Source organism: Indicator indicator, chromosome 13, assembly GCF_027791375.1.
Source record: "Indicator indicator isolate 239-I01 chromosome 13, UM_Iind_1.1, whole genome shotgun sequence".
Lineage (NCBI taxonomy): Eukaryota > Metazoa > Chordata > Aves > Piciformes > Indicatoridae > Indicator > Indicator indicator.
Window position 1 is genome coordinate 22,326,215 of NC_072022.1, and position 24,862 is coordinate 22,351,076.

Below are 24,862 nucleotides of genomic sequence, written 5' to 3' on the forward strand. Positions count from 1 at the left end.
GACTCCAGCCTGTAGTCATGTCTCTGATAAATGAGAAGTTTTTTTGGATCTCACAGAAAACAGTAAATGAGGCTAGCTAATGGATTCCCAGATGGGTTAGCTAATTGCTACCATAAAGTCTTGAGAATGGTCTGGTCTTGTAGTGACTTCTCCTGTTGTAATGAAATGGGACAAAATCAACAGAAACTCTGTAGGCTTTGAAACAGGGTGGCCCAACAATGAGAGTGAGGCCTATGCTGCCATCTTTGATGACTTGAGGGGAGATTAACTCACTTTGGCTATGAATAGTATGAGTAAGCTGAAGATGTTTATATATAAAAATCCAGATTAATTGCACCTTCTGCTGTCAAAACCAGAAGGTGCCAGAGGAAAAAAAAATTAAATGACCCTGTCCAAAACCATCATTCAGGATTCGAATGAGCGGTTAAATATTTGGAACAAATTTTCAAGTGCATTTTGGCTTCTAATGGCAAAAAGCGTTTCAGTGACTGAAAGTTTCTGTGAGATTGTGTTGAAACCAATCAGATCTGCAGAGCCAGCAGCTAGCTGAGACAGGAGAAGAAATGAGTATGGCCAGCAATGTGACCAGGTCAGACAGAATCATAGCATGGTTTGGGTTGGAAGATCATCTTTAAAGGTCCAACTTCCATGCAGTGAACAGGGACATCTGCAACTAGATCAGGTTGCTCAGAGCCCTGTCAGTCTGACCTTGAACACTTCCAGGGATGGGGCTTCTACCCTTCTTTGTGCAACCTGCACCAGTGTTTTGCCACTCATTGTAAATATTTTCTTCCTTATGTCTAGTTTAAATCTCCTTTTAGTTTAAAACTATCACCCCACATCCTGTCGGAACAGGCCCTGCTAAAAAGTCTGTCCCCTTCTTTCTTCTAGGCCCCCTTTAAGTACTGGAAGGCTGCAGAAAGAGTGATCCCAGAGCCTTCTATCTCCAGGCTGCACAACCCCAACTCTTATTGCCCTCCTTCACAGGGGAGGTGCTCCAAGCCTTCTGATCATTTTGGCAGCCTCCCCTAGGCTCGCTCCAACAGGTCCGTGGCTCTTTTGTGCTGAGGACTCCTGGACAGTGCTCCAGGTGAGTTCTCTGTAAGCTAAAATATGCCGCAACCCCCTCATTCCGAGCACTGCAGGGCTGCAGCAAGAGTGGGGCAGCTGCTACTGTCATGGCAGCTCCCTTCCAGGCGGAACCAGCCCTTCCACCGTGGCACCGGCAGCGCCGGTGCGCGGCCAGCGGACTCGGAGCCCGCCCCGCCGCCGGCCCGGCCCCGCCCCGCCGCGCTGCGGTCACTTCCTGCAGCTGGTCCCAGTCGTGCCCGGCGGCCCTGGCCCTCCTGTGGCCTTGGGGACCGGCCGAAGTTGCGCGGGGAGAAGCGGCGTGCAGGGCCGGGGTCACTGCCCGCAGTTCCCGCCGGCGTGGTAGGTGCCCCGGAGGGGTGAGCGGGCGCAGGAGGGTTGAGGGAGTGTCCGGGGGGCACAGAGCCCCCGCCTCGGTGGGTGGGGGCACTGGGTTTAACGAGGGCTGAGGGCCGCCTTGGCCTGTCGATACGGTGTAACGGGGGGCTCGCTATCGTTCTGCCCTGTCTGGGGAGGCTTAGGCTACTTCGGTGCTGGGGGTGTCTGTAGCTGCCTCTCCTCCAGGCTGATTCTGTTTCTGCTTTTCCAGAATTGTGCGTTGGTGCCTTTAGTTCTTGCCCTGGTTGTGGTTATTCCGAGACAGTAGGTACCAGGGCTTTTTTTTTTCTTAGCTTACATCACCAAGACTGTAAGGCATGCAAACTTTATAGAAATGTCTGCTTGGATTTACACCATGACTACTGGTACCCCATTGATGTAAGAGATGGTATATGCCCTCTGTTTTTGCATTATTAAATATATATCTTTGTCAGCAGAGGGTTAATAGGCCTTGCACCTTGAGGTGGAGTTGTGAATGATATGTTTGTTTTGGGGCACTGTCTTTGATCCCTGGAGCATCATGAAATGACCTGGCCTTCCGGGTGAGTTCTTTAGGCCAAGGCTATGGCCAAAGGTAAACATTCTGGCAAAGTTAGGGTAAGTCGTGTCATCATGTCAGTGTTTTGAGATATGAGTGGACTTGAGAAATGTTTCTTATCTTGAAAAAAATCCACAAACACAGAACTTGTTCATCATTGTATAGATTTCTACCACTGTTATTAGTTGCCTCAACTGCATTTAAAAACTAATTCTGGTGGGAACACATGGCACGTGGATGTTTCACTGTGTTTTACACTTACGGCAGATGAAGTTTACATTGTGTATGTGCCTCCCCCATTGAGTAGTGCTCAGACTTGAGGCCAGACCAGTTCCTTTCCCAGAACTCTGCTGGTGACAGCTGTGGAGGTTACTTCCTGTTACCTGTGCCACCAGCAGTGCTTGAGTATTACCAGATTGTGGCGCTCAGGGCATGGAGACTGGGTCTCCTCCTTCTGATGCCCCAACCTGAAAGTAGTGAAGAGGGCTGCATGCCTGTCTCCCTTGCACCCACCTGAGGACAACTGGCTCTGGGTGGAAGTGTGTCCTAGCCCATATGGCATGTAGGAGGAGGCATGGCTGAAGCCTGAGATGCTGTCTTGGGGCAGAATGTCTCCGCATCTCACCCTGGAAGAGCTGCAGGTTCTTACCTTGCCTTGGGCTCTACCTTTGTCCCTGGTGATGTAGGTTCCTCATTCCTTTGCTGTTTTGTAATGTAAAGATTTTGCAGCTTCTCATGTGAAGGGAAAGGAGTTGTCAAAGATGTCCTATTACCTTCTGGACAGAGTATCTGTAGCAACCAGCAGTGGAAGTTAAAAGGACATGTAAAGAAGCTGAATATGGGTGATTTTTTAATATTTTTTTTAATGTGAGAAAGAAATCAACATAATTTGAGTACAATTCAATGATGAAAGATCACCATCAGAAGAAAATCTGAGTTGCATATGCCAGGGTCAGTAGGTTCTAATTTTAAAATAACCCACACAGATTTTATTTTATCTTCAGATGACTTTTTACTTTTAAGAAACAGTAAATGGCCTTGCAATTAAAGATTTTCTAAGAATATTGCATTATACCCTTTCCCCTGTGGATGCAGAACCTGTAAGCACTGTGTCCTATCTTATCTGTGACAAATCTCATCCGTGATGGTGGCGTATGGAAGACGATGCAACAAACACTCATGCAAAATTAAACAGATAGATCCCAATTGCCATTTACTTTAGATCTCTATATTGCTTTATGAAGTATTTGGCTATAATTTACTCCCATTTAAGGGAAGAGGCCCATTATGTTGGTGTAATAAAACTCTGAAATTGGATGGCATGCTTACCTGCTTGCATAGTTGATCTGAAGTGCCTTGATAGACCTGCATTACGATATATTTAACCATCATGAATATGAACTTGTTCTATCCATAGCCCCACTGAAATTGATTAGGCTGTCTACAGAGTACTGCTGGAGGAAACTAAAGATAGCAAAATCTCTTCCTGTAGTTTTGCTTAACCAGGAATATGCATGCTGGAAGCTGGGAAGAATTTACAGTGCTGATGGATAATTTGTACCATTCCTTTCCTGTGTTTCCTCTTCTTTCTTTGTCATGGATTCCATTTTATCTTGTTTCAATTAGTTTTTATGCTACTGGTTTTGATTTTGTTTTTATAGTGGCATGATGTTAGGCATAGTTCTTCTAGAATTTCACAACGCCTTGGTGGTAGAGGGCTGTTTAAAAACATGAAAACTTGTGGTGTATCTTTCACTTTCTTAAAAGCTTGTCCCCAGGGCAGTGCAACTGCTCCTTCCCCCTGCCCCTCCCCCCCCCCCCCTATTATTTACTAGTAATAACTGTATAGCCTCCAATCTTGTATTATTTGGAAGTCTGGCTTTAGAAGTAAATATTTCAGAGATGCTTGTGTCACTTCAGTGCTTAACTCCCAGTGATTTTTTTCCTACAATTTTTCTAGTAGAGTATAGACTTCTCTGGGGCTACACTGTGAAAGGTAATACAGTACCTCAAAATGCAGACATCAACTGGGATTTGCTGGAGCTTGAATATAGCAAGGTATTTATCTCCTGCTAATTTTAGCAGATTGAAAATCCCAGAAGTTATCCCAGATAAATGCTATCTGCTTCTCCAGGTTCCTAAATGCCTTTGAAGTCAGATTCTATTTTCAAAAGCGACTTAGGAACAAAGTGCCTATGCAGTATTTAATTTACCTTTCCATAATTTTCTGGAAGTGTTGTTCTAAAATGTAGATGTTGCTCACTATTTGCTTAAACAAATGAACAAATCCCATAGCGTAAACATGGTTGCTACCAGTGCAGTCTTAGTTGAAAGTGATCTGCAAAGACCAAGATAATGCTTCCCTCAATCCCAGTGTAGCAGTGAACAGGATTTGTTATGATAAGAAGCTAATAAGAAATTAACAAAAGTAGCTGTGCCTTGATTCGTAATATCACTGTGCTGCATTATTCTAGAGATGTTCATCCTGGGCTTTAGATGTGATTTATAAACTTTAATTAAATAAGCTTCTCAGAAACCTTTGTTGGAAATCTAGGGTTAGTTCTAAAAAACTTGCATTAACTGGGAAATAATTGAATAAAGGCTAACATGGGATAAGCTCTCTGTTTCGTAGAAGAAGATACAGTTTTAAATGTTGTATCAGTTGTACTTGGTAAAGGAAACATGAGAAACAGCTGAAGGTCATTGAGCAAGATCATGGAAGAGAACCCTTGGGAGCTGAATGTGCACAAGGTGTGCTCACCCTGACTCTCACTCTTTGCCTTTTGTTGGCTTACTTGAGAAAAGTTCATTGTAGAATATCTTTCCTCAGGAAAGTCTTTGTGAATATTTGAGTGGTGAGTGTATTTTATATCTACCTATGTACAAAATATCTGTCTTGGAAATACTTGGGTTCTTTTAAAGCCATCAGTAGCAGTTATGTATTGTAGTATTTCTTTAGCTGTCAGAAGCGGATGTGGCTCACAGTTGTATTCCTCCCATTCCCATTAACAGCACTTTGTGTGCTATGAGTGTTGCATGTCACATCCTAGTGGTCACGGAGCAGTGAGGCATGTGTGCTGTGGGTCACGTACTGTAGTGGTTAGGAATCTTCACCTGTCCAGGAAGGTGTCATGGAGTATAACTACATTTTGCACTGCCATCCACTTACATAGATATCTTTTAATTGGGCCCTGGCTGCCTGGGATGCTGCTCTTCATGTGGGGTAAACCATTGGAAACTGACTTCATCCTCCTTGGAAGCAGAGGTAATGAAGTTATGGAAGTTGTGCCCTGGATTGCTCATGTTCCTGTTAGTTATGCTTATCTCAGTGTTTGTGTCTCTGATCTAGATCTGAAGAAGACTCTTCATCCTTCAGAAGTAGCATGCTCACAGTCTTCACGGCCAATGATTCTTCTACAGCAAGCAGGACTTCTTCCTCATCCTGAAAAGCCTTCATCTCTTCCTATGTCAGTGGCTACAAGGCCAAGAGCCAGCTCACCACTGTCCCCACCAAAATCTCTCGGACTGGGGCCTTCATTTCACCACACGCAAGAAGAGGAGCTTGCAAAGGTGGAGGAGCAGGACCCTATGCTGGAAGAACTATGTAAGCCTCTGTGCTGTAAGCTGTGCAATGTCACTCTGAATTCGGCACAACAAGCCCAGGCTCATTACCAGGTAAGGAGAGTAGCAAGAGGCAGGGCACATGGGGCTGCTGCATCTGCAGCTTGTGCTGACACACCTGTGCCAGCACTTTCATTGCTAGTAGTGTTGCTGTGGTAGCACAGAGCTAAGTGTGGGCTTATACATGAGGACTAACAGCTTCTCACGGGGGTTTTGGGTGCTTTGTTGAGGTGGCTGCAGAAGCAGCATTTGAGTTAGCTCATCTGAAGCTACTTCTACCATCTACTGCACTGAAAGCTGTGGCTAGAACTGCTCTTTAGACATATCTTCACCCTGCTTGAATTTGCTGTTTGTCCAGATATGCTGCAGTGCTTTCATTTAAGGTGTCATCACTGGAGCATGTTGTAGAAACTTTGTCCAAAGGGACAGAGAAGTAGTACCATGGTGACATGGGTGAAAATGCAGACACTCATTATTTTCTGTTGTTGTATGCAATTTATTTTCCACCTGTACCCTCTGATAGAACTTCTGATTCCACAGATACGATTTCATAGGGCCTGGATAGATATTTTCTGCTGGATCCAGCAGTACAGTTAAGAAAGAGAACTGCTGCTATGTGCTCATCATTGCCTCCTTCCTGAGATTATGCTGGTGGGGCCATTAATGCAAACTTTTGCATCAGCTGAACCAGTTCAGACCAAATTAATTTTGTTCCAACTGGTCTGGTTAACTTGAAATAGGGCATGTGATTCTTTGCTGAGAGGTTGACTATGTCATAGTCTTATAGTTGTACTAGTACCTTCTCTTAAGTGTCATGTTTGCATGTGATGTGGAGCTAGTAACCTTCACTACCAGGAAATCCAGGAGGATGGTTGTCCAAATTCTCAGGATGTCAGACCCAGATCTCAGGTTTGCTGTTGCCCCTGGAAAAAAGCAGTATTGTGCCAGTGAAGGGGGAGGTTGAATTAGTGTTATGCTTCAACATCTGATTTCTGGAGTATTTCTGCCATGAAGAGAGAGAAGTGCATTTGTAGTATGTAACTTGCATTTATGCATATCCACAATTCATATACATACTCTCATGTAGCTCTATCAGGCTTTCAAAACATGAAAAAGAACTACAGTGTGTATTTTCCAAGAGAAAATAAAACAGGAAGCAGGGCTTTTTAGATTCAGTGTCATGGTTAACTCGTGCTTGCGACCACATCAAGTGTGTGTTGAAGCTTCTCAAAAAGCTGTGCAAAACAGTTAATATTTCATGTTTAAAATACAAAATACTAGTTTTTAAGTGAAATGGAACTAATTGTAAACTTACTGATTTGAGAAAATGCTAGGTGGTGAGTATTTTAGAGAAAGGGGAGGATGCCAGCATCTCTCAAGTCCAGAGCTGTTATTTTGTTATTTTCTGAGTGATATGTGGGGTGACGTCTTCATGACCACTTTCTCATTTCAGTCTCTGGGTCTTTTTTTCTTTCAGTGTAACATGCTGTTATTAGGACATTAATTTGGGTTCTCTTTGCAGGGTAAAAACCACAGTAAGAAACTCCGAAATTACTATGCTGCCAATAGCTGCCCGGCACCTGCCAGAATGAGCAATTCGGTTGAGCCTGCCCCACCTCAGGTTGTCTCCCATCCAGCTCAGGTAAGGCATGAGAAGGTGACTGTGATCACCTGCTACTTACTTGTCTTGTAACCTCCAGTAAGGATAGCTAGAACTTGCATCTTGAGGATTACTACACAGAGCTGGGAGTTTTCCTTGTGATGGCACAGGATGGTGGAATTAGTCTGTTGTGAGTGAGCTGTTTGCTTTCCTTTGAAGGTGCAGATACTGATCTGCACTTGGAGCAGAATACTGGACTTGAAAAGTTTTATTACTGCATGGCAAATACTTTGTCTCCTAGGTAAGTTCGATGTGCTGCTGATTAGGGTTGTTAAGGGCAGGTATAAAACAGCATTGTTGGAGCTGGATTTGGACATGAGGGCGTGGCATCATCTTTCCATTATGTGAGGGACGCCTACATGGAAAAAGTGCTTTGGTGCTCCCACACCCATTGCCCAGGGCTGTTAGCTAATATCCCTTTTGTTGCTCTTTTTGAAGTACTCATTCCTATATGTAGGGTGAATGGATAGTTCCCCCAATGATCCAGATTAATTCGGTGTTGGACACATTAGAGGCAAAAGAGGTGATTTTTGCGCTCTTCTTCTAGAATTCATCATTTCTGATTGCCATGGGACTTAACAGCTAACCTGGCTCTTATATGTGATGGTGCAGGGAACAACAGCTGGGCTGCAGGGATGGAAGCTGTGCCTGTCATTTCCCAAAGCATAAACCTTTGTTGTCTGTAGAAAAGCAAAGAGCATTTGCATGAGTGGCAGACTGTCGTACCTGCTGTTGGAGCCTCCAGAGGGAGACAGTCCCATGTAAAGCAACTGTGGTTCACAAAACTCAATTGAGAGATTACTGGGTTCAATGCTAGATAGTGGGACTTAGGTGCTGTACCTGCTGGGATATATGTTACATTTTTTTTTTTATGGAGAAAATGATCCATGGCAATAAAAAGACCACACTGGGGCTGTGTGAGGATTCATGTTTTAATATAGAAGTCAAAATTGTGTGTGTCTATAAGCTTGAGCAATATCAGAGGACATCAGAGGACTTGGGAAGCGCTGCAGTGACATGGCAGTGTGTATGAATCGCTGCTGCTGCACTGTCCACAAGACATTTTTCTGTGGATGGTGCACACTGAGGAGGCATGGTTGCTGCCCTTATCAGTATTTGGTCTGACTCACTGGACAGGCTAGGTGTCCTTTCATATGGCAGGAGCTACTCACCTGAGTCTGGGTCCTTCCTTTGAAGGCTTGATTGAGGTGTTCTCAGTCAGGATCAGAGGTTTGGCAGCTCTGTGTGGGCAGGAAGTTGTGTAGAGACAGAGCACTGTGGAGAGATCAGATACACTGTAATCAGGAGAGAGAAGCACTTTTGCCTTTCACTGGGTCTTCCTCAGTGTGAAAGTCAGAGCAGTTAGAAGCATCGCAGCTGTGATGGAAACAAGCCTCTGTATCTATTTCAGAGGCACAGGTATTTGTTCAGATTGCTTTTCTCTCCATCTGAGGCTGGGGGTTTGCCTAGATCTCAAGGAATTTGCAGATTCTCCTGGAGGCTGAGGCAGGGAAAGTGAAATTCTTTTAAGAACAGTTTGGGGAGTACGTAAGTGTCCTAATCCATATGCTCTAATTCCAGCTCTCTTGCTGCCTGATCAAGGCGATACTGATCTCAGTCTTTTGTGATTCCAATCTTTCAACAATTTACCTTGTGTTTCATGTGCTGTCTTTCCCTTTGCTGCTAGATGGGATCCAGTAAACCAGGTGGCAGAGTGATCTTGGCCACAGAGAATGATTATTGCAAGCTTTGTGATGCCTCGTTTAGTTCTCCGGCTGTGGCGCAGGCTCACTACCAAGGGAAAAATCATGCCAAACGGCTGCGCCTTGCAGAAGCACAGAATAACTCATTCTCGTAGGTATTGTTAACTTCAGGATCAGGCTAAAAGCATGTGACAGTGTCTCTGGCAGTCTTTTTCTAAGAAAACTCTGAATTGCAGCTGTTTGTATTTGTTTAATCCTCAGGGATGCATCAGAACTAGGCAAACGGAGGGCAAGGAAAGAAGGGAATGAGTATAAGATGATGCAGAACAGAAGAAATATATATACAGTTCAAAACAACACAGGTAACTGGGAGCTTCTATCTGTTCTGTAGTTGGAATAATGATGAATAATAAACAGACTTGTTTTTCTTCTGTTTCTGCATTCTGTTTTAGCTGAGGCAGGTAGCAAAAAGAGCTAGTCCTAGCTCTGCTGAGTGTTCATGTCTGCGTGGTTTTTTTTCCCAGCTGCTAAAGTTGCTTTGTTTTGTCAGCCTGCTTGTTAGTTCAGTTTCTCAGTTTGTAACTTAATTTACCATCTGCCTGTCTCTAAGGCTGCTCTAAATGGTGACAGTTTTCTTGCTTTATTTTCTTGGCAAGTGGCCTGGTGCTTTGACTCCTACTGTAGCACATCAACCTCTACTTGCACTCCCATGACCAGAATGAGAAAGCGTGTTAGCCTCCCTCTAAGACCATCTGTTCCTAGAGTAGAGTCCTTCCTCAGGTGTTAGATGCTAACTTTGCCTCTTTGCTGTGATGGAAAGTGTGTTTTATAGTGTCCATCCCAGAATCTCTTTTTTAAAGTTGTGTTATGAGCATATATTAGCTGAAACCCTGATTTCTGATGAAGCTTGGTTTAATTGTATCATTCTAACCACTGCCACGTGGAAAAGATAAATCTTTTAAAGTAGTATTACCACAAAATAATTTTAATAGAAAATTGAGGCAGCATATTCTAATCAAAATACTGTTCTAATCCTGGAATTGAAAGATTAAGAAAAAAATAATAATTGATTTATCACTTAAATTATTAGACTCCTGTTGATTCTTTGTAAGATTGGGGCAGTAAGCCTGCTCTGCTGCTTTAGAAAGCACCAGCAAGTACTGCTCCCCTGTGTGCTGCCGCCCTGTAAATCTGGGTCTCAGCGGAGAAGTCATGTGAGAAAATAAAGTTCAGTAAAAGAAGCTAATCTTTGGCTACTTTTTAATCATTTGTTGGGCTTAAAAATTGTCACTGAGCTGCTTCAAGCTTTTCTTCCTTAGGGATAAACCAGGCTTTTCTGTTGACTCCGCAGGTCCCTACTTCAATCCCCGCTCACGCCAGAGGATTCCTCGGGATCTGGCCATGTGTGTCACCCCCAGCGGCCAGTTCTACTGCTCCATGTGCAACGCTGGGGCCAGCGAGGAGATGGAGTTCAGACAGCACTTAGAAAGCAAACAGCATAAAAGCAAGGTGTCGGAACAGCGGTACCGGAGCGAGATGGAGAACCTAGGCTATGTACAATGACGCGCCACCCTTGGTAGTAGTTTGCAACTAGAGCAGCTTGTCTCTTGCCTGCTGTTTGCCACATGCCCTGCTTTGTGCTCCATTTGATAGGAGTATGCTCTCGAGCTATACATGTAACACCTGCAAACTTAATGGTATGGTTAGATTTTTTTTCTGTCATAGTTGGCAGGATGATGCTGTGCGGGACATGAAGTGTTTTTGATGTTTGTTTGCTAATTATCTAAGGCTCCTCATTGTATTGAGTGGTGGGGAGGACTTTGTTGTCTTCTCAGCCTTCTGCACGAATATGCAAAGCTCAAGAAGTGCTGGGAACTTCTGTGATTCTACCACACAGGTGGACCATGTGCAAATCCCGCTCCCCTCTTTGTGCACCACAGAGCAGTGCTCCAGAATGCCTCCCTACAGCAGACTGAATCTCTGGGCAGCTTGTAAAAGAGCGGCAGGAACTGGGCCTGTGAATGTGTGAATTAGATGGTGTACTTGTCTACAAATTGCTGCTTATGGCATCCATTACAGCCCAGAGTAGGTTCTTTCCACATCCTTGTAGAAAGGCTGTGCATACCTCTCCCTCTTGGAGAGTCTTGCCTCTTACTGCTTCCTCTGAGATGCAGATTTCATTTGGAACATCTGGCATTGGATGTTAGCTGATTAGCCCCATTTGGAAATAACTCTCTTCCCCCAGTTAACAATGGAAAGAGATTCTCAGTGTTGTTGGCTGAGCATCTTAATGCACCATGGGTGTATCTCATCTCCCTGAAGAGTGTCTGTGGGGATTTCAGTGGCTTAATGAAGAGATTCAGAAAGCAAAGCTGCTCAGATGAGATGTGCTCTGCTCTGATTCTGCCTTAGACTGAGCAAGGTTGAGAATAGGTTGGAAGGAGCTGTCAGCTGTAATTTCTTTACATACTGATGCAGAAGAGTGTAAGTGTTGATCTCTGGCCTGCAGCTCTATTGATTTGAGAGAGCAGGGCTGTTTGGACCTTGGGGAACAGACACTGGTATGTCTCACTTCCATGCCGTTCCCTGGACAAAACCAGGAGAGCTGAGATGCTGCTTTAGACTAGAGCTACCAATAGTGGATAAATTTTTCCCCTCTTTCTTTTTCCGTCTCAGGATGGTTTTTAATTCCATTCCTTGATGTGAACGTCAGTGTTTTAGGGACCATCAAAATCCAAAGTTAGGTAGGATGTCAATGTGAGGGGTAATGATTGTTTGAGTAACAGCTTTTTGGCCTTGCAGAAGAATTCATGAAACTTGTTAAGCAACTTTTTAAGTGCAGACAAACCCAAAGGGTGTGTGTCTGTTTTGATTTTCCTTAGCAAAAGTAGAAAGGGGATAAAGAGAAGTAGGGCTGACTTTTCTTTTTCTGCTCATTTGGCTAGGCGTGAGGAGCTGATTGAAATCTAATTAACGGTGTTTCTAAAACATTGGCTCCAGTGGCAAGTGAAGCTTGTATGTAACCTCTGTTGGACCTGATTCACCACTGTGCTGCTACAGCTGTACACTGGTACAGCTCCATTGACTTCAGTGGCAGGTGCAGGGAGGGGATAAAGGAAGCATCATGGCTTGTCTCTCACTCCTCATTAGGCAGAATGCTGAATTAGGTGCAGCTCCTTTGGTTTCAGTAGCATTTTACCAAGGATAAATTTTACTTAGTGCATAGTGTTGAAGGTAGCTCCCCCACTCCCTTTTTTTTGCCATTTTGATCCTGCCTTTTGCATTCCAGGACTTTCTGCTTGCCTTAAAAAATGGAAAATGAGTAAACTAACAAAAAATGTAGATAGTTTTAACCCCCCTTTCTAGTCCACCTTGAGAAAGTTAGTTGTAGTTGGCTACTCCTCAAAAATTGAGTATTGTTATCTTTAGCTACCTGAGCATCAGGTAGCCATACCACTTTGATGCAGCCTTCCTAAATTCAGGCACAGAAGTCAAAACCAACCCCCTACATCATTCCATATTAGTCGTTGCCCTGCAGATACAGGTAGGTCAGTGGACATCCTCTTGAATGGGATTTCCTCCCCTCCTTTTTGCAAAGCGCAATTAGTTTGTACACTGGAGAATGTTAGAAGGTAGGAGGACAGGTGCCTAGGTTGCAAAGCACTAACTGAGCAGTCATGACAGCTTGTAAGTCTGTTTCTTCTGTGCTTTCCTGCCCCTGGCTCCCCTTCTGTGCAGTGTTGAAGAACACTCCCCTCGCAAAAATTTCTCAGCTTTTTCCCCTCAACTTTTGCTGTCAAAGAAGGGCTCTGGATTTCTCTTTGTGTTCTGTCATTTGTTCTGCTAGTCTGACTCCACTGTGCAGGGACAGAGGGAGTTGGATGAGCCTTACCACAATGTGCTTCACCAGAGTGATCCCTGCATTATGGTTAAACATCTCTCTTGCTGTAAATTAAAGCATAGCATTTCCCACAGGCTGCAATTAGTAGCAGAAAAACAGTACTTTATGGAATACAAACTGCAGGAGCTGGAGGTACTGGTGCCTAGCTTATTGCTAGAGCCAAGATGTCATTTTGTTTGCTTTATGTCTCGAAAATCAACTGTTCACCACTTTGTTCGCTGCTCCTGCTCCCAGCCCAGCAATCTGCTCCTTATTTGGCATTTCCAGTGACTGCTGGACTTGTCAAAACTCAGTTTGCTCCATGTGCTGTTACCTCTTGGTGACAGCTGGTGCAGATGTGCCACAGGACACCAGCGTGCTAGCCAGCTTGGGAGGGTGTGTGTGGGAGATGTAGGGGGCTGTTCCTGCAGGCTCCTCTCTGCGTGCGGTTTGAATCTGCCCCAAACAGAGAGGCCTGTACCTGCTTTGTTTTGTTCAAGGGAGCACAACAAGTGAATGTCATCAGCCTGAGAATTTCAAAGTGGTGAGCAGGTATAGCGAAGACAGTGGAACTCAAGTGACAAGAGCAGGAGAGCTTTCCTACATGGTATGAAATATGTTTCTTGCTGAGTGAAGCAGCTGAGACTTGCTTTGCCCCAGTGCTTTGTTGCGACCCTTTCCTACAAATGACCACATCTTTCCTCTCCCTTTTCAGCATTGCTTAATGGTTTGTGAACTTCCCACTCTCCCTCCAGCATAGAAGATCATTGACTCTTAAGAGCAAACACCCCACCTCACTAATATCATGAGGGTTCAGGCCAATCCAAACTCATACATGTCAGCATGACAAAGTGAGTGGATCCTGATTTCGTCTTTTTGGTGAAAGCTGTTCTTCAAATCAGTGTTCAAAATACATATTAAAAACATGTCCTTGCCAAACTCTATTTGACAGAGATGGGCTGGGGAGACTACTGTATGGCTGTAGTACCATTTCCAGACCTGGTCAATCTTTCCAGTTCAAGTACCAAACCTAAGAATCAGGACTTCTATGAAGCTGTCTCATTGGCCAGTAGGTTGATGACATTTGCTGCTAGAAACAAAATGTAAATCCATGTGTTCATATTTATTTTACTGTGCTGACCACTAGTTGATTTGTTAATATTTAAGGCATTGTTCTGTAGGTTGTTTTTGTTTAAATAGGAATCTGTACATCGCACTTTGCTTTTGGATTGGAACAGGTATTTATTATATTTGTGAAAATGTTTTCCCTCCAACATATGTATTGTTTTCTTTCCTTTGATGCAAAAAAAATCCCAAACAACAAAACCTACTCCCCAAGAAAACCCCAAACACAACAACACCCAAGTCCAACCAATGGATCATCTTTGTTTCCTTTCATGCCAAACAAAGTAGGGATTTCCTTGCAACTCACTCTTTAAATGTCCAGGTTTTTCCATTTTTTTTTTTTCCTCTAATGGTTCTTTTGGTAACTGGGGATGACATTTTTAAAGATACATGACATTCATGATACATTTAAGCATTTCTTTTAAGGCAAGGAAGTAAACTATGTGGAATCCCTGAGGAGTATGAAAGTGATACTATTTTCTTTGTATTAAGCATTAGTTGTTATTTTGTGTTCTGCACTAATAAGTAAATGTGTTATAATCTTGCCTAACATTGGTCTCTTTTTGACTTTTTTGCTTTCTTCATGTACAAGAAAAAGAACCCTGAAAAATTCCCTGGAGTTGCCTAGGATTGTCATCAATGTAACAAAATGCAGATATTTTTTTTTTCTGAAAAGCTGCTTGTCTTTTTTTCCTTGTCTAGATGCCCATTATAGGGCATTAGAAGGGAAAGCTACTGCCATAAGCACGGGTTTATATTTTAGCTTATTATTAATGCATGATGTCCTTTTGCTATTTTACTTAAGTAATACTCTTACCTGCAACCAATGATAATTCTGCCCAAGCAAGGAGTAACAAATACCTTAGCTAAATATATTATGTTGGCTAAGGCCAGGCAAGGTACCATGCTAAAATTTGTCTTTTACTCCCATGTTTGGGTTACAATCCTCTTAAGATTTTTGCTTTTTTGAAGAACGTATTTCTGGTTCTGTAAGGATTTGGTCCTGCTCCAGCTAAAATGGTTTGAAGTACGGTGACTTTAGTTGACTAGGAGCAACCCTTGCAAACCCTTCAGGAATTTCATACTGCTGACATTTTCTCATGTATGTGTGTTTTGTTTTGTCCTTTCCCCCCATCCCCCCCACCCCCTCCAGAGATAATACAGCCTTGTATACAAGGATGCTCTGGATGAGATGGACATCAGTTGCCCATTATGGAAAAAACAAATGCTGTGATTGCCAAAGGATTGACAGAAAATGGAAAGATGTGGTCCTGGTTTATTTGAAGCTAGTGCTAAGCTCCCATTGTTTTGAGCTGTGCTGGCTTCTTTGCCATCTGCATAACGTTGAAAGTGAAAATAAAATCCACTTCCAAATAAATGTGGTCAAGGAGTAGTTCTGGGAATCTCTCCTTTAAAACATGTATCACAACTGAAAATATATCTTTTTATCCAAAGGGCCTGCAAGGAAAGGGAGGACTGTGGATTTTTAAAAATAAGATCAGTTTTTCAGTCAGTGTTTTGCAGGGGAAATATTACTTGATGTGATTTCCTTCTGCATCTGTCCAGCAACATCATTTGCAAGTGCTTTGAATGTATTTCATCTAGAGCCTTCTTGTCAGGTTGGTTTTGTACATTTGTCCTTATTTTCTTTATATTGTACTGACCCCTGTGAGGGAATAGTTGATGAAAAAGACTTTTACTTTTATTTTCTTTTTTTTTTTTTTCTTCTTCAGTACATAATAAATCATCTTGCTCTTATCATTGTGCAGCCTTAGTGTTTGGTATTGCTGTTGCTTGTGGTGTGGCTGGTCTATGCATGACTGAATTGATTTTAGCCTAGCAGTGAGTGTGACTACATGAGTAATATGTTTTAATACACTGATAAAGGTGTATAGTTCAGTGTAAAATTCATTACTGTGGAGGGGGGGGGGTCACTGTACTTTCAACTATTATCTAAAGCCAGCTGAATTCTCCCTCTGAGCTGTCTTGCCTTCAGGAGGGGTTGGGAGTGCTCAGCATCTGACAGGACAGGAACCAGAAGGTACAGAAAGGGCTCTGTTTCTGGCTGTCCTTTCCCCTTGAGTAGACATCACAAGCTCTTCAACAGCCCCAGGCTGAACCACAGACTGACTTTCATCTCTAACTGTAAAACAGAGGGGACAAGCTGAGCCTGGTACTTACAATTGCACATTTTTTTTTTTGCCAAGGTGCCTTTTCCTTTCTTTCATTACTCGAGGGCTCCAAAAGACCATATGCTTATGCGGCATAAATTACTTTCCAAACAGGACATTCTGAACTGGAATCTTGTAGCAGAGAAGGTCTGGAGTTTGCTGGGCTCAACTCAGATAAGAGAAAAATGTTGTCCTTCCTTGGTACTGCAGGCAAGCATTCCAGGTGTATTACTGCTGTTGAGGCACAGCTCTAAGTGTATAAGCAGCTGTGGGTAGGGATAAGTCCCTGCTCTCCCCTGTCTTCTCTTATTGAAGGCACTGGACCACTACAGAGAATAGTGACATCATGGTGGAATTATCCTGATTAACCATTTTGTTGGGCTGAGAGGTGCCTCAGTGCTTAGGTGACTTCTTTTGTGCTAATAATGGAATGCAGGAGGCATTATGTGTTCCCATTTGTAGTAAATAGAGTCATAAAAACTTGTAAGTGCAGCTTTCTATTAAATCTCAACCCAGCTCCTCATTGTCTCATGCCCATGCAGACTCTATTACTTCCAGTCATCACAGGAACCAGAGAGGAGCAAACCTCTGCAGAGCAGCCTGTCCCCATTATTGCATGTTAAAGCACTGCCTTTTTAATTCTTGTATGTGGTAATTGTATTCTATATTAATTCTATAGTAATTTGGTGCAGTCAAACCATAGAGACACATGGAAAGAGCTAGGCAACCTAGTTTGATCACAGGCATTTGTTAAATTAGGCAGCAAATAAAATAGTTTAACTAATAGTTGAAAAAAAGACTAATTGTCTGAGTTGAAAGCATAAATAGCCCTCCTTCTCCATTGCCCTGGTGTCTAAGGATCTCACTTAACTGTCTTGCAGCATTTTACAGCTGAGGAGGTTAAGTCTGGGGGAAAAATAAGGGATTTGGCCAGAAAGTTGATGGCTAAGAAGGATGATCGAATGCAAGGCCTTTAAATACTAGGCTGCTGACCCTGCCACATCTCCATTCAGCCTCCCTGTTCACAGGCTGCTGAAAATGGATCTTTTCAACATTTTTTTTTAAAGCATTAATAATTGTTAGATTTTAATTATTTATGCAATGGCCTTACAGTGCATTGGGAAATGGACTTTAGCACGTGGTTTAAAAATGATGAAGCTTTGCAGAGAGAGTTCTCATTATCACTTCTGCCATTAAATCTTAGTGAAGAGGTGGAAAATACAACAGCTTGTAGGAGAATTGTAGGGGACATGGGTTCTGGAAGCTTCTGTATTCATTGATGTCCACTTGACATAAATTCTCTTTATTCTTATTTCTAGTTCTCCTAAAGCATTTGGCTAGAGTGCTGCTTGTCTGATTTGGAATAGCAAAGAGCTGCTGTAACAGACAATACCTAGAGTTCCTTGGCCTAATCCTTCAGTGAATGACACACTTTCAATTGGCTTTATTCCACTGGGTTTGTTTCACCTCTCTACCTGCATGAAACAAGAGCAGATCTATTTAAAGTCGGTGGAATTACACAACTGTAAAGAGAGATAGGAAGATTATCCCCAGTGCATTATCTAAGGCTAGAGAATGTCTTTGGCAGGCGTTTGCTGTACATATAAATATGTTAAGAAAGTCTTAATCTAAGGCTTGTTTCTTAATATCAAGGTACAAAGAGGTACCGTGAATGAAAGAACAAGGTGTAGGGTTATAAGAAGAAATGAACACAGTTGCATGATGAACTAAATATGCTGCATTTTCTGTGCCTGGAATTTAATACAGGAATGCAGCATTCACCTGAAGAAGCCAAGCTATGTACTGAACTACATGCAATGAGACCAGTGGTGTGAAAAACACTGCAAATGCCTGTGTGTTACCCTGGCTTTTAAAAAGAGGAAATGCTGATATGAAAAAAAAAAACGTAAAAAGTCAAATGGCAAAATCTCCGAGCACCAGAAGAGATGATGATGTATGGGTTAACACCTGGTATTTTGGGGTGTTTCACTCACAACAGCATGGTACTAAAAATCTTTGATTGTGGTTAACTGGAGAGTTTGGAAACTGAGATGCCATTGAATCCAGTGGCTCGTTTCTGCTCTGTGTGAACTTCTATAGGTAGAGATTGTCTCAGCAAAGACTGGAAACTCCTGTGTGAAGCAGGGATAGCTGCAGTCTCAGTAGCCTTGATGGATTCATCCTTCCCTTTGATCCTGCTGTCTATATGTGTGCATGCATGTGAAGCAGTCCCTTTAAGAAGTCTTCTTTCTTGGTATTATCCACTATTTATAAGAGATCATTTTCCAGTAGCTCATTATTGCAGCTGCCTCTAATACTGTTTGCAGTAGTGTGTTTGGCTTGATTAAGAAATGGCCAAACTACTGAATATGTGGGAGTCTTAGACAAGTAGCTTCTGTTTGTAAAAGCTGCTGAGCACCTGCTATTCATGTAACAGTCCTAGTCAGAGTATATTTGGATTAGCAATTCCAAATTCAGACAGAGGAACAATGCAATTTGTCTCTAGGGTATTGCATTTATTTGTCAGGTGGGATTATGGGCTGCTCTACCTTCTGCTGATGTGTCTGGTAGATGGCACCAAGGTACCCAGGCACGAGAGCCGGATGCTTCTCATGACTCCTCTTATGACTTGTCTCAGTGGCTATGTCTTTGAAGGTCTGCTTTTGACTAATCTATCTTTGGTTTACCTTGTCACACAGTCAGATGAATGTAATTAGTGGGACAGCTTTTTTAATGTTTGCTTAACGACTTTGATTTGAAGTTTGTTTACTTATGTGAAGAGCAGATTTTTATTATGCAAACCCCAAGTAATTTCTAATGAATGTTATGGAAAAGTACAAAGAAAAGTGGTAACAGAAAAATAAAAGTAAAAATAAGACATGTTTCAAGGTTGCAGCCACTCCAGGCACAGAGAACTGAGGAGGCAGAAACAGGGGGCAGCAGTGAATAGTACCCAGTCTGTCTTTTGTTGATCCCACAGTCTCATGACACATGCTGGATGCTCTGCTGCCGTATTTGCAATTATACCCCTGAAATAACGTCTGATAAAATCTGAGCTGTACTGTGACCATTTGTACTAGCCTTCCTTTGAAGCTGCTCTACTGCAGTCCCAGGCAAAGGCAGGGTGCAGAGGGCCTGGGGATTGTATACGCAGCTGAACAGACTGTGCCTTCGCCTGCTCTCTCTTCCCGTAAAGGCAGAGTGCAGCAGGGCTGGGCTAAGCTCTTGTCCTTAGGGTGGGCTCTGTGCTAGCCCCACATCAGCACAAGATATGACAACAATTGTAAAAATGCAAGATGTAGCACATAGCTGAAGCTTTGAAGGAAGTGTCAGAGGTTGTGGATGAACGGAGTGTGAAGAGAAGCACTAACAGGTTAGGGTGGATGTGGACATGTCGAGTGGTATCTCTCCTCTTAATAGGTTTCTCAATAAGAGTGACAGTTACAGCAGCCTGGGGTCCTTTTATGCTGGGGACAGATTTCTGAAAACACATTTGTGATCTAGATTACCATTGATTTTTCACGTGGCTTCTCACGGCTGCTAAGAAACACAAGGATGGGTCAGAACACAGCTGTATCTATGTACGTGCTGGGTATATATTAGGACATAATAAGCTTCCAAGGGAGTTCTGCTTAATTTGGGTACAGACTATATATGCTAATTATATGGCAACAGTCTTGACAATTTGCATGCATACTTTTAACTTGCATTTCTGATTGTGGTAACAAAGCCAGTGTTGCCTTCTCTCACTAACTTCAAAGGCATTGTCTTGGTTTAAGAGTCGGTGTCCTAAAGCCATTAGGAGAAAGTGAAGCTGTGTAACAGCAACTGTCAGGCTGCCCACTTAACAAACTGCATGGCAAATGGACGAGCAGCCAAGCTTTCTAAAATGGTCCACGAGAGTGTTGAGGTTACAAAATGCCAGCCAGCATTTATTGTCATTGGCATACAACATAATACTCCCACGGTGAATACAGCACAGGTCTTCTAAATCAGAGCATGCTTCCCTAAAATATCAAGACCTAAAGATATGCCTTGGGTCCAGATCATAGGCTGTCAGAAGAGTCAACAGTGTACAGGTCCTGGAGGGAAATGTAAGAGTTGGTGGAAGAAATGACAAGAAGAAACAAAGAGACAGAAAACTTGAAGTTCCCTTTGATTGTCCTGCCAAAAGAGTGTCATAAGTTATGGCTAACATCTAACATTTGTGCCTTACTCTGCTTGGGTGTTTCCATAAATCTCAGCAAACATTTCAGATTGCTGCAGCATTTTTGTAAACCTGATTGCAAGCCTTCTTTGAAAGCAGATTTTTAAAACCCAGGTGAGTTAGTCTTGTGCAGAATTTAACCCTGCCAGGAGAGTCATTAGGATGCAATTAGGCAGCTGCAATGGGTGCAGGTGTAGCCTTTGAGCCTAGCTCCAGCTATCCAGAATAATTCCCTCCACAGAGCTCAGGTTGCTTGGATTGCCTACATCAGAATTAAGGATTGTAGTCCTCTGTTTCTGTTAAAGTGCAGCAAAGGTTACCAGTTTCGAGCTCTATATTCCATGCAGAAACTCATCATCTCATTGCTGCAGTGCCACAGTCAAATTACAAATATTTGAATGTCTTGCTGCAGACTGGACGAGGTCACTCTGTGCTCAGCAGGTGCTGCTGAAGACCATCTAGATTTCCTCCAGAAGGAAATGAAGCTGTGTCACATCACACAGGAGCATCACTTACACTTTTTGGGCTAAAACTTAATGTTCTACAATTATAGTCTCAGATGGCTGGCAGCAATTTTGCCAAACAAATATCACGTGTCTTTCCCAGAAGAATTCAATCGTTAATATTGTTTTGATGCTGGAGGCTTTTCCAATTTCTCTTTATTAGAAATGACTTATCTGTGTCGGAAGTGCTGCCTTTAACTCAATAGAGCTGGTGCCACCTGCAGCACTGTGGAAAAGTCATGGCTGCAGCATTTTGCTTCCATGGAGTTGTATGACTGAAGCAAACTGTCACCTTGCAGAAATTAAGGCTTTGAAGGGCCAAATGTATGTTAGATCTTCGTCTGCTTTGCATGCTTTGAGGCTGGTTCCAAACAGTTTCACTTTTACCCTTGAATCACAGAAATCTGTTGCTGAGACCACAAGGAAATGTTGAAAGTCAAGGGGTGTGCATAAAAAGCCCATGGCAGGGAAAGCAGAACAGGAGCTGTGTGCTGCTAGGGCCGTACATCCACCTGGCTTCACTCCTTTCTGCTTTCATGGTATTACTGTTTTAAAATCTGAATCACCAACTACAGCAGAAGTTCTTGTTTACGAAGTTAAAGTGATGTTAAAATATGATCACAGAACTGTTTCAGTTGGAAAAGGTCGTTGAGTCCAACCCTCAACCTCAGACCACCATGTCCCAGAGTGCTATGTCCACTCATTTCTTGAACACTTCCAGGGATGGCAACTCCACCACCTCCCTGGGCAGCCTGTTCCAATGCCTCACCACTCTTTCAGTAAATAATTTTTTCCTAATATCCAATCTCAGCCTCCCCTGGCATGATTTCAGGCTGTCTCCTCTTGTGCCATCACCTGATACCAGGGAGAAGAGATCAACCCCCACCTTACACGTACAAAGCCAGGTGCCCTAAGTCCAAGCAGGCTTTATCACTTGGAAAAGATTTCTGCATACACAGCAAGTGTCCAGTTTTAATCAGCATCCTCGTGCCCAGCCTTCCTTTGGAGCAGAGAATGGGGAGTGTCTCTTTGCTCCATCTTCACTTATTCAAGCCACTGTGTTTTCTTCAATGGGGCCTTGGTGAATCCATGATATTGATCTGTCTCAGAGGAATCTTATCCTGTCCTTCGGGGGAAAGAGCAAGTGTGGGGTGACTGGATTCATTTCTATTTCATAAGGACATAAATAATAGACAAGATGTAATGCATGAGTGGCAAACCTGACTGTGTAGAATAGTCATGTAAGACACTTGATCTTTCTTCTAAGGACTTCTACTGGGCAGCTTGGGCATTTTTGGGATGCATTTTATGGGATAGAGGAGACAAGTAAGCAATCGTGTAGTGAGGTCACAAGTCACCCTTCTGAAACACTCTAACAAGCATTTAATTATTGCTCCCTGGATGAGTGGCTATAGTAACTTGAGAACAATACAGAACTGAAAAATGGGTCACATTTTTGGGTAAATTCATAATTCCAAAATAACTTGTATTAGTTGGTGTCCACCTCCCTGGGCTCTTTTCTCCCCCACTTACCTGCTGGTTCAGCAGCTTTGCTGTGAGTTGTGGTGTGAAGCACCAACCAGCTTCACACTCTTTACAGACATAGACCATAGTTTTCTAATTGTCTACCAAAAAATCAAGAGTGGACTTATCAAGCTTTTAGCCCCTTGGAAGATTACATATTTTCACATGCTCGAGCCTTCTGGCTGCAGAAGTCCCATCAAGTCTTCAGCAGAGCTGAGGCTCTGAAGTCCTGGCTGCAGCCTGAGGGGTGGTTGTTGCAGAGGTACCTGTTCCTTACAATGGCTCTCTCGAGTGCGTGGAGCTGTCAAGATGCATTTGCCCCACGGAGGATGGGTCCCTACATCCCTGAACCAGCATCAGTTTGTCCTGATGCCCGTGCTGCCAAGCCCAGCCGGCTCAGCCTTGGCTCAGGCAAGCTTTCCTATGCCGTACTCACACCTCCTGATGGCGCTGCAGACATACTTTTAGAAATCCCAAACGATTCCCCCCTTAGACCGATATTTCAAGCTCTTATTTAATATTGCCTCGTTTTCAGAGGTTTGAGGAAAGGTGTCAGTGCTTTATTGATGCTGGTTTGTTGTTCTAAGGCAGGCAAAGTAATGGCATTTTATTTTGATTTCAACAGCGCTCCCGTTAGGATTTCGAGAGGTGGCAATATCCCCTGGAAACAGAAGAGGGCAGCTGGTTTTTAAGAAATGAAGAGTGCATTGACTGATTTTGAGAATGAAATAGCAGTCACTCAGATCTAGATGAAAGAGCTCTTTTTTTTTTCTTTTTTTTTTTTTCTTTCATGAATGAATAAAAATAGCACAGTATTCCAAGGCCTGTGCTAGTGTAATTAGTGTATAAAATAGCTGGAGCCCCTTCACCTTCCACAGAGCCCCTGGGCTTCGTCTGGCAAAATTAGATTCCTTGCAATTTTATTGCAATGTAATTAAAAAGTAACCAAGGGAATACAGAACTCAGTCTTCAGAGATGTTCAGCTTCAGACAGAATGAAAAGTGTTTGGCAGCTCGCTGGCTTAAGAGCCAGTTTCTTTGTTTACTGCACAAACAAGAAAAAAAAACAGTCTGCTGTGGAACTGTTATGCTGTATGTATGGAAAAAAAAAAAGAAAATAAATCAGATTTAGTAATATGTTATTCAACCCTCTGGGTATATTTTTTAATTGAAAGATGTTTTCAATTGGTATTTAACAACCAATGCATACATTGTGAAGCAAAACATCCTTCTGGAGTGAAAACTTTTCTTTGTGATCCAAATTAAGGCATTTTGTGACTTCTTAATTTTTCAAGCTTCAATTTCCAATTAAGACAATCATACAGGTTTGACAGGAGTTTACCATGAAATTAAGTCACAGAATCATAGAATGTTAGGGGTTGGAAAGAACCTTAAAACATCATCCAGTACAACCTTCCTGCCAGAGCAGGATCACCTAGAGTAGATCACATAAGAATGCATCCTGGTGGGTTTTGAATGTCTCCAGAGAAGGAGACTCCACAACCTCTCTGGGCAGCCTGTTCCAGTGCTCTGTCACCCTCACAGTGAAAAAGCTTTTCCTTATGTTTATATGGAAGCTCCTGTGTTCCAGTGTGTACCCATTGCTCCTTGTCCTATCACTGGACATCACTAAGATGAGCCTGGCTCCATCCTCCTGACACTCTGCCCTTCATGTATTTCTGAACATTAATGAAGTGACCCCCTCAGTCTCCTCTTCTCCAAGCTAAAGAGACCCAGCCTTTCCTCATAAGGGAGATGTTGCAGTCCCTTAGTCATCTCTGTGGCTCTGCGCTGGACTCTTTCAAGCAGTTCCTTGAGGTCCTTCTTGAACTGAGTGGCCCAAGACTGTATTTGAGATGCGGTCTCAGCAGTCCATCTGAATCCTCCTGTCTTGGTAGATATTTAGCTGAAAATGCAGCCCTAAGCCATGATTTTAGGCACAGAGCACCCATACTCAGACAGCAGCACCAGCCTCCCTCCTTCCCTGGGCCTCTACACCTGTTTTTCAGGGTGTGCAGAGTGCACATAAACAGTGTAGCTGGTAGCACAAAGGGGCCAGCTTTTGCATAAACATGTCCCACATCTGGTTTGCCACATGATGTCTGTTCCTTGTTCAAAACTATAGGTCCCCCCTCCCCAGGTGCCCATGGCTGGGCTGTGCTGGGGACATGGCTTGATTCAGAATCAGGAACCTGGGGATAATTTTGAAGCTAAGATAATGGTACTGGTTGACATGGAAACATGAATCCTTGTTTGTGGTTCTAATGAGAGGGACAGGTAATCCTCATTCCCTGTGGGATTACACTGTACTTGGAGGGAGGATGGGAAGGGGGTGGCTGGGCAGTGCTACCTCTACTAGCAGAGCAAAACAAGAGAGAGAGTGCAGTTAGCTGCTGAAGTCGAGGAAGGCTAAATAATTGTGTAGGACTTAACCTCCCAGTGCCTTGGTTGGTCTGGTCAGCAG

At 43.1% G+C, this 24,862-nt stretch overlaps 1 protein-coding gene across 1 annotated transcript; it reads left to right on the forward strand.

Moving 5' to 3' along the window:
* The first annotated feature begins 5,410 nt into the window (after nt 1-5,410).
* Nucleotides 5,411-10,552, forward strand: ZMAT3 (zinc finger matrin-type 3). Its single transcript, XM_054386176.1, has 5 exons — nt 5,411-5,680; nt 7,149-7,268; nt 8,974-9,140; nt 9,251-9,351; nt 10,341-10,552. Exons 1-5 carry the CDS (start codon nt 5,411-5,413, stop codon nt 10,550-10,552), a joined length of 870 nt encoding a protein of 289 aa, XP_054242151.1.
* The last annotated feature ends 14,310 nt before the right edge of the window (nt 10,553-24,862 follow it).